This window comes from Siphateles boraxobius, unplaced genomic scaffold, assembly GCF_051911475.1.
Source record: "Siphateles boraxobius isolate OS27281-9 unplaced genomic scaffold, OSU_SipBor_1 143, whole genome shotgun sequence".
NCBI classification, from domain to species: domain Eukaryota; kingdom Metazoa; phylum Chordata; class Actinopteri; order Cypriniformes; family Leuciscidae; genus Siphateles; species Siphateles boraxobius.
The window spans coordinates 1,682,147-1,697,803 of NW_027508748.1; the positions used below are offsets into that span (position 1 = coordinate 1,682,147).

The 15,657-nt window shown below is 36.8% G+C and overlaps 1 protein-coding gene across 5 annotated transcripts in view; it reads right to left on the reverse strand.

The window, feature by feature from the left end:
• The window catches only part of LOC143738308 (NACHT, LRR and PYD domains-containing protein 12-like), a 159,068-nt gene extending 143,695 nt beyond the window's left edge, over nt 1–15,373 (reverse strand). The window contains exons 1-8 of one of the 5 annotated variants that reach the window (XM_077230395.1): nt 15,219–15,373; nt 15,087–15,129; nt 14,907–14,949; nt 14,687–14,783; nt 8,737–8,850; nt 6,825–6,938; nt 4,913–5,026; nt 3,270–3,383 (exon numbers count right to left, since the gene is read on the reverse strand). In XM_077230395.1, coding sequence (XP_077086510.1) covers nt 3,270–3,383; nt 4,913–5,026; nt 6,825–6,938; nt 8,737–8,850; nt 14,687–14,736 — 506 coding nt within the window. In that variant the 5' untranslated portion in view covers nt 14,737–14,783; nt 14,907–14,949; nt 15,087–15,129; nt 15,219–15,373. Of the gene's footprint in view, nt 1–3,269; nt 3,384–4,912; nt 5,027–6,824; nt 6,939–8,736; nt 8,851–14,686; nt 15,061–15,086 lie in introns of those variants that run through there. The other 4 variants (XM_077230397.1, XM_077230396.1, XM_077230394.1 and 1 more) reach the window with 4 other exon arrangements.
• Nucleotides 15,374–15,657: the final 284 nt, after the last annotated feature.

Below are 15,657 nucleotides of genomic sequence, written 5' to 3' on the forward strand. Positions count from 1 at the left end.
GGAGGAAATTATGATATTTTTATTTAATATTTCATGTTAGCATTAAAACAAACAAAAACAGACAAATAGGCTACACATAGGCTAAATAATAGGTTTCTGTGATCAGTGGGGGGAATCAAAATCTGTGATATTTTTCTGTGATGTAATACAATATTTAACAGTGTTTGCTGAAAGTACCTACATCCTTCAAGCTTTATTGGCTTAGAAACTGATCTACAAGCACAACTTTTCTCTGCAACGTTATTTTATTTGGAATAACCATTGTATTTTGTATGAACACAAAAGTATTTTTTTTTTTAAAAGCTGGTTTGATAAGGGTATTTGTAACATGGTGAGACAGTCAGGCAGGTAAAGGAGGAGACTGGGGAGTGGATCCACATGCAGGTTTAGGTTTATTAAAATAATCCAGATGGTCATAGAACACAAGGCAACTGGCGTAAACAAATGAAAACACAGAACAGGAGTTCCGTTCTGATCTCATGAAAGTGCGTATCTATACCACGAATGTTATTTCTCGTGCCATTTATACGCCAAAAAGAGTTTTTGCGTGCATATGCTACGCAGTTTTCGCGTACATATGATACGCACTTTATGGCGTGTAATGCGCATGCACTCCCCACCCTATTCCTATCCAAGGGGTTTCCAGTGCGTAGCATATGCACGCTAAAACCATTTTTTGCGTATAATTGGCACAAGAAATAACATTTGTGGTATAGATACGCACTTTCATGAGATTGTGTTGGATAAACCAGAAAATGCGCATTCAACGACTGACAGAGAATAAGTGAAACAAGCGCTATATACCGGTCCTTCTCAAAAAATTTGCATATTGTGATAAAGTTCATTATTTTCCATAATGTAATGATAAAAATTAAACTTTCATATATTTTAGATTCATTGCACACCAACTGAAATATTTCAGGTCTTTTATTGTTTTAATACTGATGATTTTGGCATACAGCTCATGAAAACCCAAAATTCCTATCTCAAAAAATTAGCATATCATGAAAAGGGTCTCTAAACGAGCTATTAACCTAATCATCTGAATCAACTAATTAACTCTAAACACCTGCAAAAGATTCCTGAGGCTTTTAAAAACTCCCAGCCTGTTTCATTACTCAAAACCACAATCATGGGTAAGACTGCCGACCTGACTGCTGTCCAGAAGGCCATCATTGACACCCTCAAGCAAGAGGGTAAGACACAGAAAGAAATTTCTGAACAAATAGGCTGTTCCCAGAGTGCTGTATCAAGGCACCTCAGTGGGAAGTCTGTGGGAAGGAAAAAGTGTGGCAAAAAACGCTGCACAACGAGAAGAGGTGACCGGACCCTGAGGAAGATTGTGGAGAAGGACCGATTCCAGACCTTGGGGGACCTGCAGAAGCAGTGGACTGAGTCTGGAGTAGAAACATCCAGAGCCACCGTGCACAGGCGTGTGCAGGAAATGGGCTACAGGTGCCGCATTCCCCAGGTCAAGCCACTTTTGAACCAGAAACAGCGGCAGAAGCGCCTGACCTGGGCTACAGAGAAGCAGCACTGGAGTATCCACAGTCAGTGATGGTCTCGGGTGCCATGGCACCTGCTGGTGTTGGTCCACTGTGTTTTATCAAGGGCAGGGTCAATGCAGCTAGCAATCAGGAGATTTTGGAGCACTTTATACTTCCATCTGCTGAAAAGCTTTATGGAGATGAAGATTTCATTTTTCAGCACGACCTGGCACCTGCTCACAGTGCCAAAACCACTGGTAAATGGTTTACTGACCATGGTATTACTGTGCTCAATTGGCCTGCCAACTCTCCTGACCTGAACCCCATAGAGAATCTGTGGGATATTGTGAAGAGAAAGTTGAGAGACGCAAGACCCAACACCCTGGATGAGCTTAAGGCCGCTATCTAAGCATCCTGGGCCTCCATAACACCTCAGCAGTGCCACAGGCTGATTGCCTCCATGCCACGCCGCAATTTCTTTCTGTCTTACCCTCTTGCTTGAGGGTGTCAATGATGGCCTTCTGGACTGCAGTCAGGTCGGCAGTCTTACCCATGATTGCGGTTTTGAGTAATGAAACAGGCTGGGAGTTTTTAAAAGCCTCAGGAATCTTTTGCAGGTGTTTAGAGTTAATTAGTTGATTCAGATGATTAGGTTAATAGCGTGTTTAGAGACCCTTTTCATGATATGCTAATTTTTTGAGATAGGAATTTTGGGTTTTCATGAGCTGTATGCCAAAATCATCAGTATTAAAACAAAAAAATACCTGAAATATTTTAGTTGGTGTGCAATGAATCTGAAATATATGAAAGTTTAATTTTTATCATTACATTATGGAAAATAATGAACTTTATCACAATATGCTAATTTTTTGAGAAGGACCTGTATACACAGGCAGACATGCTTAACAATATAACAAGACAAATCACAACTATAAAATTATAGAATGACTTCAACTCAAGTGAACATCGACCGTGATCACATGGCTCTTATCAATGGCATAATGGAGGACGAAAGGCTCAACCGACTTAAAGGGCATATTGCAGGTTAGAGTACCCAGTGAGTCAATGTTTAGAAAAATAATGTAGTAACTAGATTTAAATATAAATATATACTTATAAAAAGCTATTAAGGCTTCTAGAGTCATTTTTGTGAGAAAGTTTTACTTACGCATCTGAAAAATGCCAAACCGGAAGTGATGTAATGGGAGGGAGTGCGGTCAAAGTAGACAATAGGAAAGCAATGGATTGCAATTAGAGTTCGGACACTGAGGAAATTGTAAATGTTTACTCGCATTACGTACCACTCAGCCATGTTAATTATGAGCCTGCTATGCAGCCAAGAGAGCTGCATACCATCCTACTCTGCACTAAGCGAACGCAGAGCCCGGCAAACGACCTCCTCTCGTGATCTAATATCACGCAATGATGATGAAAAAAAGCGTTTTTTCAACCCGGTCAAGGAAACCGTCACGTTTTCTACTAAATTTGAGCCCTTATGTCTTGCAAAAAAAATTTAAATCCTGCATTGACTTTTCACATAGTATTTTCATACAAGTTTATATATTGATAAAATTAAAAACCTGCAATAGGCCCTTTAAGAGACCAATGTTTTGCTGATCTTTAAAGATAAACCACCTTACTGTACTCTTGTTCTGTTACTCTTGCAGTGAAGCATTACCGTTCTGACCAGACTATCTGATTGACTGACTGACTGTATGATACATTTTACTTCTAATTCAAAAATGTCATACTATAAGCATAATTTATATAGAAATTATTTACCTGAGATCAGGCTGTATGTCTCCACTCTTTAACTGTATTGGCAAATTCATAGACTGGTTACTCTTCATAGACACACAGCTGGACTCTGGGTTTGAGCTCTTCTGCTGGACTGAACTGGAACAGAGAACAGATTCAGTTTAATCCTTTAGATTACTGTGTTAATTCTTTATGATGGAAACCATATTAATATAAACACATTCATCTTTCATTAAAAACACTTGAGGAAATTATGATATTTTTATTTAATATTTCATGTTAGCATTAAAACAAACAAAAACAGACAAATAGGCTACACATAGGCTAAATAATAGGTTTCTGTGATCAGTGGGGGGAATCAAAATCTGTCATATTTTTCTGTGATGTAATACAATATTTAACAGTGTTTGCTGAAAGTACCTACATCCTTCAAGCTTTATTGGCTTAGAAACTGATCTACAAGCACAACTTTTCTCTGCAACGTTATTTTATTTGGAATAACCATTGTATTTTGTATGAACACAAAAGTATTTTTTTTAAAAAGCTGGTTTGATAAGGGTATTTGTAACATGGTGAGACAGTCAGGCAGGTAAAGGAGCAGACTGGGGAGTGGATCCACATGCAGGTTTAGGTTTATTAAAATAATCCAGAAGGTCATAGAACACAAGGCAACTGGCGTAAACAAATGAAAACACAGAACAGGAGTAAACACGATAAACCAGAAAATGCGCATTCAACGACTGACAGAGAATAAGTGAAACAAGCGCTATATATACACAGGCAGACATGCTTAACAATATAACAAGACAAATCACAACTATAAAATTATAGAATGACTTCAACTCAAGTGAACATCGACCGTGATCACATGGCTCTTATCAATGGCATAATGGAGGACGAAGGCTCAACCGACTTAAAGGGCATATTGCAGGTTAGAGTACCCAGTGAGTCAATGTTTAGAAAAATAATGTAGTAACTAGATTTAAATATAAATATATACTTATAAAAAGCTATTAAGGCTTCTAGAGTCATTTTTGTGAGAAAGTTTTACTTACGCATCTGAAAAATGCCAAACCGGAAGTGATGTAATGGGAGGGAGTGCGGTCAAAGTAGACAATAGGAAAGCAATGGATTGCAATTAGAGTTCGGACACTGAGGAAATTGTAAATGTTTACTCGCAATATGTACCTCAGCCATGTTAATTATGAGCCTGCTATGCAGCCAAGAGAGCTGCATACCATCCTACTCTGCACTAAGCGAACGCAGAGCCCGGCAAACGACCTCCTCTCGTGACCTAATATCACGCAATGATGATGAAAAAAAGCGTTTTTTCAACCCGGTCAAGGAAACGGTCACGTTTTCTACTAAATTTGAGCCCTCATGTCTTGCAAAAAAAGTTAATGCAGGATTTAAATTTTTCACATAGTATTTTCATACAAGTTTATATATTGATAAAATTAAAAACCTGCAATAGGCCCTTTAAGAGACCAATGTTTTGCTGATCTTTAAAGATAAACCACCTTACTGTACTCTTGTAACATTTCTCTTGCAGTGAAGCATTACCGTTCTGACCAGACTATCTGATTGACTGACTGACTGTATGATACATTTTGCTTCTAATTCAAAAATGTCATACTATAAGCATAATTTATATAGAAATTATATACCTGAGATCAGGCTGTATGTCTCCACTCTTTAACTGTATTGGCAAATTCATAGACTGGTTACTCTTCATAGACACACAGCTGGACTCTGGGTTTGAGCTCTTCTGCTGGACTGAACTGGAACAGAGAACAGATTCAGTTTAATCCTTTAGATTACGGTGTTCATTCTTTATGATGGAAACCATATTAATATAAAAACATTCATCTTTCATTAAAAACACGGAGGAAATTATGATATTTTTATTTCATATTTCATGTTAGCATTAAAACAAACAAAAACAGACAAATAGGCTACACATAGGCTAAACAATAGGTTTCTGTGATCAGTGGGGGGAATCAAAATCTGTGATATTTTTCTGTGATGTAATACAATATTTAACAGTGTTTGCTGAAAGTACCTACATCCTTCAAGCTTTATTGGCTTATAAACTGATCTACAAGCACAACTTTTCTCTGCAACGTTATTTTATTTGGAATAACCATTGTATTTTGTATGAACACAAAAGTATTTTTTTTAAAAGCTGGTTTGATAAGGGTATTTGTAACATGGTGAGACAGTCAGGCAGGTAAAGGAGCTGACTGGGGAGCGGATCCACATGCAGGTTTAGGTTTATTAAAATAATCCAGATGGTCATAGAACACAAGGCAACTGGCGTAAACAAATGAAAACACAGAACAGGAGTTCCGTTCTGATCTCATGAAAGTGCATATCTATACCACGAATGTTATTTCTCGTGCCATTTATACGCCAAAAAGAGTTTTTGCGTGCATATGCTACGCAGTTTTCGCGTACATATGATACGCACTTTATGGCGTGTAATGCGCATGCACTCCCCACCCTAATCCTATCCAAGGGGTTTCCAGTGCGTAGCATATGCACGCTAAAACCATTTTTTGCGTATAATTGGCACAAGAAATAACATTTGTGGTATAGATACGCACTTTCATGAGATTGTGTTGTATAAACCAGAAAATGCGCATTCATTGACTGACAGAGAATAAGTGAAACAAGCGCTATATATACACAGGCAGACATGCTTAACAATATAACAAGACAAATCACAACTATAAAATTATAGAATGACTTCAACTCAAGTGAACATCGACCGTGATCACATGGCTCTTATCAATGCCATAATGGAGGACGAAGGCTCAACCGACTTAAAGGGCATATTGCAGGTTAGAGTACCCAGTGAGTCAATGTTTAGAAAAATAATGTAGTAACTAGATTTAAATATAAATATGTACTTATAAAAAGCTATTAAGGCTTCTAGAGTCATTTTTGTGAGAAAGTTTTACTTACGCATCTGAAAAATGCCAAACCGGAAGTGATGTAATGGGAGGGAGTGCGGTCAAAGTAGACAATAGGAAAGCAATGGATTGCAATTAGAGTTCGGACACTGAGGAAATTGTAAATGTTTACTCGCAGTATGTACCTCAGCCATGTTAATTATGAGCCTGCTATGCAGCCAAGAGAGCTGCATACCATCCTACTCTGCACTAAGCGAACGCAGAGCCCGGCAAACGACCTCCTCTCGTGACCTAATATCACACAATGATGATGAAAAAAAGCGTTTTTTCAACCCGGTCAAGGAAACTGTCACGTTTTCTACTAAATTTGAGCCCTTATGTCTTGCAAAAAAAATTTAAATCCTGCATTAACTTTTCACATAGTATTTTCATACAAGTTTATATATTGATAAAATTAAAAACCTGCAATAGGCCCTTTAAGAGACCAATGTTTTGCTGATCTTTAAAGATAAACCACCTTACTGTACTCTTGTTCTGTTACTCTTGCAGTGAAGCATTACTGTTCTGACCAGACTATCTGATTGACTGACTGACTGTATGATACATTTTGCTTCTAATTCAAAAATGTCATACTATAAGCATAATTTATATAGAAATTATATACCTGAGATCAGGCTGTATGTCTCCACTCTTTAACTGTATTGGCAAATTCATAGACTGGTTACTCTTCATAGACACACAGCTGGACTCTGGGTTTGAGCTCTTCTGCTGGACTGAACTGGAACAGAGAACAGATTCAGTTTAATCCTTTAGATTACGGTGTTCATTCTTTATGATGGAAACCATATTAAAATAAACACATTCATCTTTCATTAAAAACACTGAGGAAATTATGATATTTTTATTTAATATTTCATGTTAGGATTAAAACAAACAAAAACAGACAAATAGGCTACACATAGGCTAATTAATAGGTTTCTGTGATCAGTGGGGGGAATCAAAATCTGTGATATTTTTCTGTGATGTAATACAATATTTAACAGTGTTTGCTGAAAGTACCTACATCCTTCAAGCTTTATTGGCTTATAAACTGATCTACAAGCACAACTTTTCTCTGCAACGTTATTTTATTTGGAATAACCATTGTATTTTGTATGAACACAAAAGTATTTTTTTTAAAAGCTGGTTTGATAAGGGTATTTGTAACATGGTGAGACAGTCAGGCAGGTAAAGGAGGAGACTGGGGAGCGGATCCACATGCAGGTTTAGGTTTATTAAAATAATCCAGAAGGTCATAGAACACAAGGCAACTGGCGTAAACAAATGAAAACACAGAACAGGAGTTCCGTTCTGATCTCATGAAAGTGCATATCTATACCACGAATGTTATTTCTCGTGCCATTTATACGCCAAAAAGAGTTTTTGCGTGCATATGCTACGCAGTTTTCGCGTACATATGATACGCACTTTATGGCGTGTAATGCGCATGCACTCCCCACCCTAATCCTATCCAAGGGGTTTCCAGTGCGTAGCATATGCACGCTAAAACCATTTTTTGCGTATAATTGGCACAAGAAATAGCATTTGTGGTATAGATACGCACTTTCATGAGATTGTGTTGTATAAACCAGAAAATGCGCATTCATTGACTGACAGAGAATAAGTGAAACAAGCGCTATATATACACAGGCAGACATGCTTAACAATATAACAAGACAAATCACAACTATAAAATTATAGAATGACTTCAACTCAAGTGAACATCGACCGTGATCACATGGCTCTTATCAATGCCATAATGGAGGACGAAGGCTCAACCGACTTAAAGGGCATATTGCAGGTTAGAGTACCCAGTGAGTCAATGTTTAGAAAAATAATTTAGTAACTAGATTTAAATATAAATATATACTTATAAAAAGCTATTAAGGCTTCTAGAGTCATTTTTGTGAGAAAGTTTTACTTACGCATCTGAAAAATGCCAAACCGGAAGTGATGTAATGGGAGGGAGTGCGGTCAAAGTAGACAATAGGAAAGCAATGGATTGCAATTAGAGTTCGGACACTGAGGAAATTGTAAATGTTTACTCGCAGTATGTACCTCAGCCATGTTAATTATGAGCCTGCTATGCAGCCAAGAGAGCTGCATACCATCCTACTCTGCACTAAGCGAACGCAGAGCCCGGCAAACGACCTCCTCTCGTGACCTAATATCACACAATGATGATGAAAAAAAGCGTTTTTTCAACCCGGTCAAGGAAACTGTCACGTTTTCTACTAAATTTGAGCCCTCATGTCTTGCAAAAAAAGTTAATGCAGGATTTAAATTTTTCACATAGTATTTTCATACAAGTTTATATATTGATAAAATTAAAAACCTGCAATAGGCCCTTTAAGAGACCAATGTTTTGCTGATCTTTAAAGATAAACCACCTTACTGTACTCTTGTTCTGTTACTCTTGCAGTGAAGCATTACTGTTCTGACCAGACTATCTGATTGACTGACTGACTGTATGATACATTTTGCTTCTAATTCAAAAATGTCATACTATAAGCATAATTTATATAGAAATTATATACCTGAGATCAGGCTGTATGTCTCCACTCTTTAACTGTATTGGCAAATTCATAGACTGGTTACTCTTCATAGACACACAGCTGGACTCTGGGTTTGAGCTCTTCTGCTGGACTGAACTGGAACAGAGAACAGATTCAGTTTAATCCTTTAGATTACTGTGTTAATTCTTTATGATGGAAACCATATTAATATAAACAAATTCATCTTTCATTAAAAACACTGAGGAAATTATGATATTTTTATTTAATATTTCATGTTAGCATTAAAACAAACAAAAACAGACAAATAGGCTACACATAGGCTAATTAATAGGTTTCTGTGATCAGTGGGGGGAATCAAAATCTGTGATATTTTTCTGTGATGTAATACAATATTTAACAGTGTTTGCTGAAAGTACCTACATCCTTCAAGCTTTATTGGCTTAGAAACTGATCTACAAGCACAACTTTTCTCTGCAACGTTATTTTATTTGGAATAACCATTGTATTTTGTATGAACACAAAAGTATTTTTTTAAAAAAGCTGGTTTGATAAGGGTATTTGTAACATGGTGAGACAGTCAGGCAGGTAAAGGAGGAGACTGGGGAGCGGATCCACATGCAGGTTTAGGTTTATTAAAATAATCCAGAAGGTCATAGAACACAAGGCAACTGGCGTAAACAAATGAAAACACAGAACAGGAGTAAACACGATAAACCAGAAAATGCGCATTCATTGACTGACAGAGAATAAGTGAAACAAGGGCTATATATACACAGGCAGACATGCTTAACAATATAACAAGGGGGCGTGGATAATAAAAAACCTGGGGAGACTAATCAACATGAAAACCTTCAAAGAACACATAAGAGGGGAACACAGGTTGGGATCATAACAGTATTGTTTTAGTTTGTCATTTGTTTCACACTCAGAGATACCTTATGACGAGTTTCTTATGCACTTTAATTTTCCTGTAACTCCCAAAGAATTTTCTCTTGTATTTTCTGCAGTCAATTCTGGTGTATAATTTCCTTATGTAGAGATGTATTGTCATTGGTTGATATGCCCATAATTAACCCAACTGATACAGTATGTGGTCAAATTTGTTTTTTACAGTCCAAGAACAACAATAAATCTATTCACAGTTTTTTATCTTAGCTTTCATCTTCTGGTAGAAAACAGCATTGGCCCCCCTTCTGGATTGGAGTCAGTGTTGCCAGATGTACGATAATTATCGTATTTGTACAATAATTTTGACCTCTGTACGATGTACGATCAATAATGAAAAAAATCCCATAATGTACGATAATTTCAGAGTTTTCAGTCGTTCGTCCAAACACACATCCTAGCGCTTCTCTCTCTGACCCCGAATCATTTCGCAGGCTCGCCTGCCTGCATGCAAGCACGTATACACACACACACAGGCACCACACGGTGTCCCCCAGCCCGCACGTCAACACTACCCATTCACCACCCATTTTACGGCCCTGACGAGAACGTCGGTCTCCTCCGCTGTCCGCCATGGTACAAGTGCGCTTGCTCTTAAAGGAAATGTGCGATGACGCTCTGATTGGTTTATTTCACGTTACGCCCAAACCAAACCTATGAGTAATGTAGCTACTTTAGACCAACCCATTTTAGATTTGCGTCGGGCGTTAGAGTCATTTATCCCGCCGGTAAAATAGCAACAGTGCCCGAGATCCGCCCACAAAGTTACTTTCGTTTTTTTGTTAATTAGTCTTTCAAATATGATCATGGAGAAATTGCCTTCAAAACCCTTCCTGCCATACCATACAAATGGAAAAATGGGGTCCAAAATAAGCTGAAATTAAGCGCAAACCTAAATGACATTCAACCTGTAAGTAAAATCAACACTATCAAATTATCTTTGATAATTTATACTGCTCAGTACATCCACTGCATCCATTCTAACTGTTAATGGGATAGTTTACCCCCCAAAAAATGTAAATTCTGTCATTAATTATTCACCCTCATGTCGTTCCAAACCTGTAAGACTTTCGCTCACCTTTGGAACACAAAGGAAGATCTTTTAGATGAAATCTGCAAACTTTCTGTACCTCCTTTGACAGCTACACAACTACCACTTTTAAGCCACAGAAAGGTGGTAAAGGCATCATTAAAGTACTCCATTTAACCTCAGCTTTATAAATGGATGCAAGGGCACTGTGCAAAAAAAAAAAAACAACGTCTGCTCTCACATCAACACAACACTCATGCACCAAGGTGCTCTCATGAACATGCGTTGGAGATTAATCTTTTGTAAATAAAGTGTTAAATTATTGTTAAGGGATAAAATATACTCATGTTGCTTCATAGAATTGAGGTTAAACCACTGGAGTCACATATATAATTTTAATGATGTCTTTATTACCTTTCTGGGGCATGAAAGTGTCAGTTGCGTAGCTGTCAATGAAGGGACAGAAAACTCTCAGAAATTATCAAAAAGATCTTCCTTTGTGTTCCGAAGATGAACAAAAGTCTTATGGGTTTGGAACGACATGAAGGTGAGTAAATAATGACAGAATTAAAATTTTTGGGTGAACTAACTCTTTAACAGGAGGTCTAATGACTAGTTAAAGGGATAGTTCACCCAAAAATGTAAATTCTGTCAGTAATTACTCACCTTCATGTTGTTCCACCCCGTAAGACCTTCGTTCATCTTCGGAACACAAAATGAGATATTTTTGATAAAAACTGAGAGCTGGATCACTCCTCCATAGGCTTCTTCAGGGATTGAACTTGCCGGCATCGAAAACTTATTAAAGACATCGTTAAAATAGTCCAAGTGACTATTTGAACTTGACCTCGAGTCAGTTCACTAGTGTAACAGCGTACGCTTCTGTTGTTGTACGTCACACGCATCACGTAGCTCTACGCAATCACACTACGTTAACTGACTAGAGGCCAACAGAGAAGGAAATGAATAGTTGAAGTAAAGTCGTTATTTTTGTTTGTTTTTGCGCACAAAAAGTATTCTCGTCGCTTGATAAACTTAAGATTGAGCCACTGTAGTCACTTGGACTATTTTAACGATGTCTTTAATAACTTTGAGGCCGGCAAGTTTCAATCCCTTAGAAGCCTATGGAGGAGTGAGCCAGCTCTCAGATTTAATCAAAAATATCTTAATTCGTGTACAGAGAATATATTTCAAGCAATGGATGCGTTAAAAAACGTTTTTGTAGCATGCAAATTTTAATATATACGGAGGAATTTCTTCAACACATACTGCCTCATTAAGAACTTTGATAATCATCATTAGGTCCAGTAGTCAACATATGTATTTGATGTGTTTTTGTAAACATACCTTAAAGCAGTGGTTCTCAAATCCAGTCCTCGGGACCCACTGTTCTGCACATTTTTTATGTCTCCTTATTTAACACACCTGATTCAGATCACCAGCTCGTTAGGAGAGACTCCTTGATCTGAACTGAGTGTGTCAGATAAGAGAGACAAACAAAATGTGCAGTGCAGTGGGTCCTGAGGACTGGAGTTGAGAACCACTGCCTTAAAAGGTCCCATATTGTCAAAACTGAATTTTTTTTATGATAACAGAGGTCTAGGGGCCATGTAACTACCATAGGAGTTTCAAACCATTTAATCTACAGACAAACGCACACAGCCTGGGAAAAACATCTGTGCCTTTTCACGAGCTGTTGTGACTTCCGTATAAATGTGAAGTCAGAACTACTCAGTCACCGCCTTCAGTCACCACCCAAACACCAGACATCGCGTCCATGCCGTTGCTGAGCAAAAACAAAACGGTATCATGTCGCTGTTCAGTCGATGGATGTCAGGAAACTACATCATTGCACAGGCTTTGGAACAACATTAATATAAGAGACCAGTGGCTACTGTTTATTTATTCAGACATAACGGAGCAATTTAGTTCGACCTTAACCGTCTGTTCTGCACATTTCAAAAGTGACTGCTTTCTAAATCAGGCACAGTTCAATGCCGTTTTTTCAAATTAGCTTCTCATCAAAGATGCTGCAGTCCCTACATTGTTCGGTCTGACCTCAAATTCACAGCCGGTAAGTAAACTTCTAACACATTTTATGTTATATTATGGAGCCAGAATAATCTGAAATTATAGTTTTTAAACTAAATTGATGTTGAAGTGTTGTTTTGTACAGTCTATGGCTGCCACAAGCTTTGATAGAATATCTGTTGGAAACAAGACAAAATACGTTGTTTGTTTTCCTAAGTTACAGACACTGACCCTGTTTTTATTGAGTAAAAGACGGGGGAGATTGAGTTCACTCAGTCTCTGTGTTTTTTGTTTTGCTGTGGGACGGACATGGAATTAGTAAAAAAAAATAAAAAAAAATAAGTAACATTGTGTAAGAAATTGTTGCACGTCAACTTACTGTATCAATAGTTACGTAGCTTAAAAGTTAAGTCCAGTTAAGTGTTTCGTGTATAAATAGCTATTAATTTACATAATTTGGCCAAAAATAATTCAGAAGTTGTTTACAGATAGTTTAAATTAGCGTTAACGTTAAATCTGTGTGCAGCATTGATGTAATTATAATACTTTTACAATGACATTATATTAATTTAATGAATAAATTAAAATTAAAAATTATAAATATAAATTAAAAAAACATAAGCGTGTTTGAGGAGGTGGTGGGTTGACTGCTGTCGTCGATTCGGGGTCTGACTCCGGCTCAAACATTTAAGGCCGGATAACATTTCCCTCAGGTGGTGGATAACATGTCCATCATTAGTGTTTTATTTACCTTACTTGTGAACATCACCAAGCCACAGCAGGATACAGTTTACATTACCCTAGTTATCTGTGATTGGCCTGGCCGTCGAAAATCGACCTGTTCTTAGCAGAGCTCCCAAGAAAGGAGCTGTAAAAATATATTGGGATGGTTTTTGGTACTTAATCCACAAATATATATTCCTAAGGACATCAAAACCTAAAATAAAACCCCAAAAATGTGCACAATATGGGACCTTTAAATAATAAAACTACAATGCATACAGTGTACGGTGAAGACTTTTTAATGAAGTTATGTTAATTTCTTTGAAGGATTTAAAGTCATGAATTTGTGTATTCTGTTTATATTTGTATAGGTTTTAAATTTAATGTTCATTTAGAATTTGTGCGCTGTATATATACACATTTTATGTATAATTTTGTGTCGGTTTTAAATGTTTATTGTTCACATTTGCATATAGGTTTTGAATTAATTATGTGTTGTATGTACAATTGTGTATTTTGAAATCATGTACACAATTATGTATATTTACATGAAATGCTAGACTCCCCAATATATAGTTTGTAATTTAAAAATGTGTTCATTGAAACATATGCATTGTTTAAAAAAATAAACAATCTGTATTTGAAAACAGTGTATTTTATTTATTAAAATAGTGTCACATATAAAAGAAAATAGTAAACTCAACTGTTGAGTTACTTTTAACCTAATGCATAGGGTTAAAATAACCCACAGTTGGGAAGGTGCTATACCTCCCCTAGTTGGGTTATTTTTAATCCCACATAATTAAGTGAGTAGTCATGTGAAAAAGTTATGGTATGATGTGTCTATGTTTAATACGGAAAGGGCATTCTTTAATTTTGAAAATTTAATTTTTGGATATTTACAGTAGCCTATGATAACAGTGTGAATAAGGAGGCTTTTGTAATTAATCTGTTAATTTTATTAGTCAAATTTTACATTCATAAGTGTATGTTTTCTAACAAAAATTCCCTTTTCTTAGTAGTCCTTTAAGAATTTGAAAATTACTTTTCTACTATTCAAACTACTCATAGAAAAGCTATTAAGAGTGTGTAGAGTATTTGATGTGTTCTTTTTCTTTTGTGTGTGCGTGTTCTTTGCTTCCCTGGCTCCAAAGTGTAAGTTGTATCGTTTTGTTGTTGTTCAAAGCATTATTAATATTGATTTATTAGTGACAAAGCTAAACAAATAAATAAAAAAAGTACCTGCATCCTGGTGAAGAATCTCCATCTCTGGATCCTTGTGAATCAGCCATGATGAAGATGCAGGAGAATCTGATGAGTGTGATCTCCTCCACTGACTCTGAATGAAGAAACATTCACACACTAAATTAAATGATTAAACAACCTTCATTATTAGCTGAACATGTCTGGAGTGTGTGAGAAAAAGGATCACGAGACTGCGTTAACTCAAGCTTAGTCATACCAGAGCCGTTGAGTCATTCTTACACGTATACGCTGTTAAACTTCTGAAAAAAATCACAGAAACACCAAACACAAAAGAAACCTCGAAGTGAAAGAAGCCCTTTATTAAAGATTTTATATCAAACATACAATCACTGAAAATGTCATATTAATATGAGGAAGTCACCACACAAACACTCACCTTGATCAAATGTCTACAAGATAAAGGTTCTCCAATCCTCCACCTTTAACATCATAAAGACACACGAAATTTCCTGCATACACTTTGATAAACGTTTCCATTAAACATTTCCCGTGTCGTTCGTATTTTTACCTGCTTAAAATGGCGACGCCAGGTGAACTCATTTGCTTCCGCTTTGAATTTGTGACGAGAGAACGGGTCAGTATCAACCTCTCTCTCTTTCTTTGAGCTCCGGTGAGAGATAAAACAGTCTGATCCAAACACAGACCCAGAAGCTCATCAACATTAACATGCAACTGGTTTAACCTCAATTTAATGAAGCGACGCGAGTGCTTTGATTGCGAAAAAGCAAACAAAAAACTCTAGAGCGCCTATATTGAGATACACGCACAGCGTCTATGGCCTCCGTAACATATGTATCATCTTTTTACTCTTTTAATTCCTTTTATAACTGTTTTAAATTTCCTTGCTTTTATTATTTTTATTATTTTAATTCCTTTCTGTGTAAAACACTTTGTATTGCATTAGTGTATGAAATGTGCTATAAATAAACTTGCCTTGCCTTACTTAA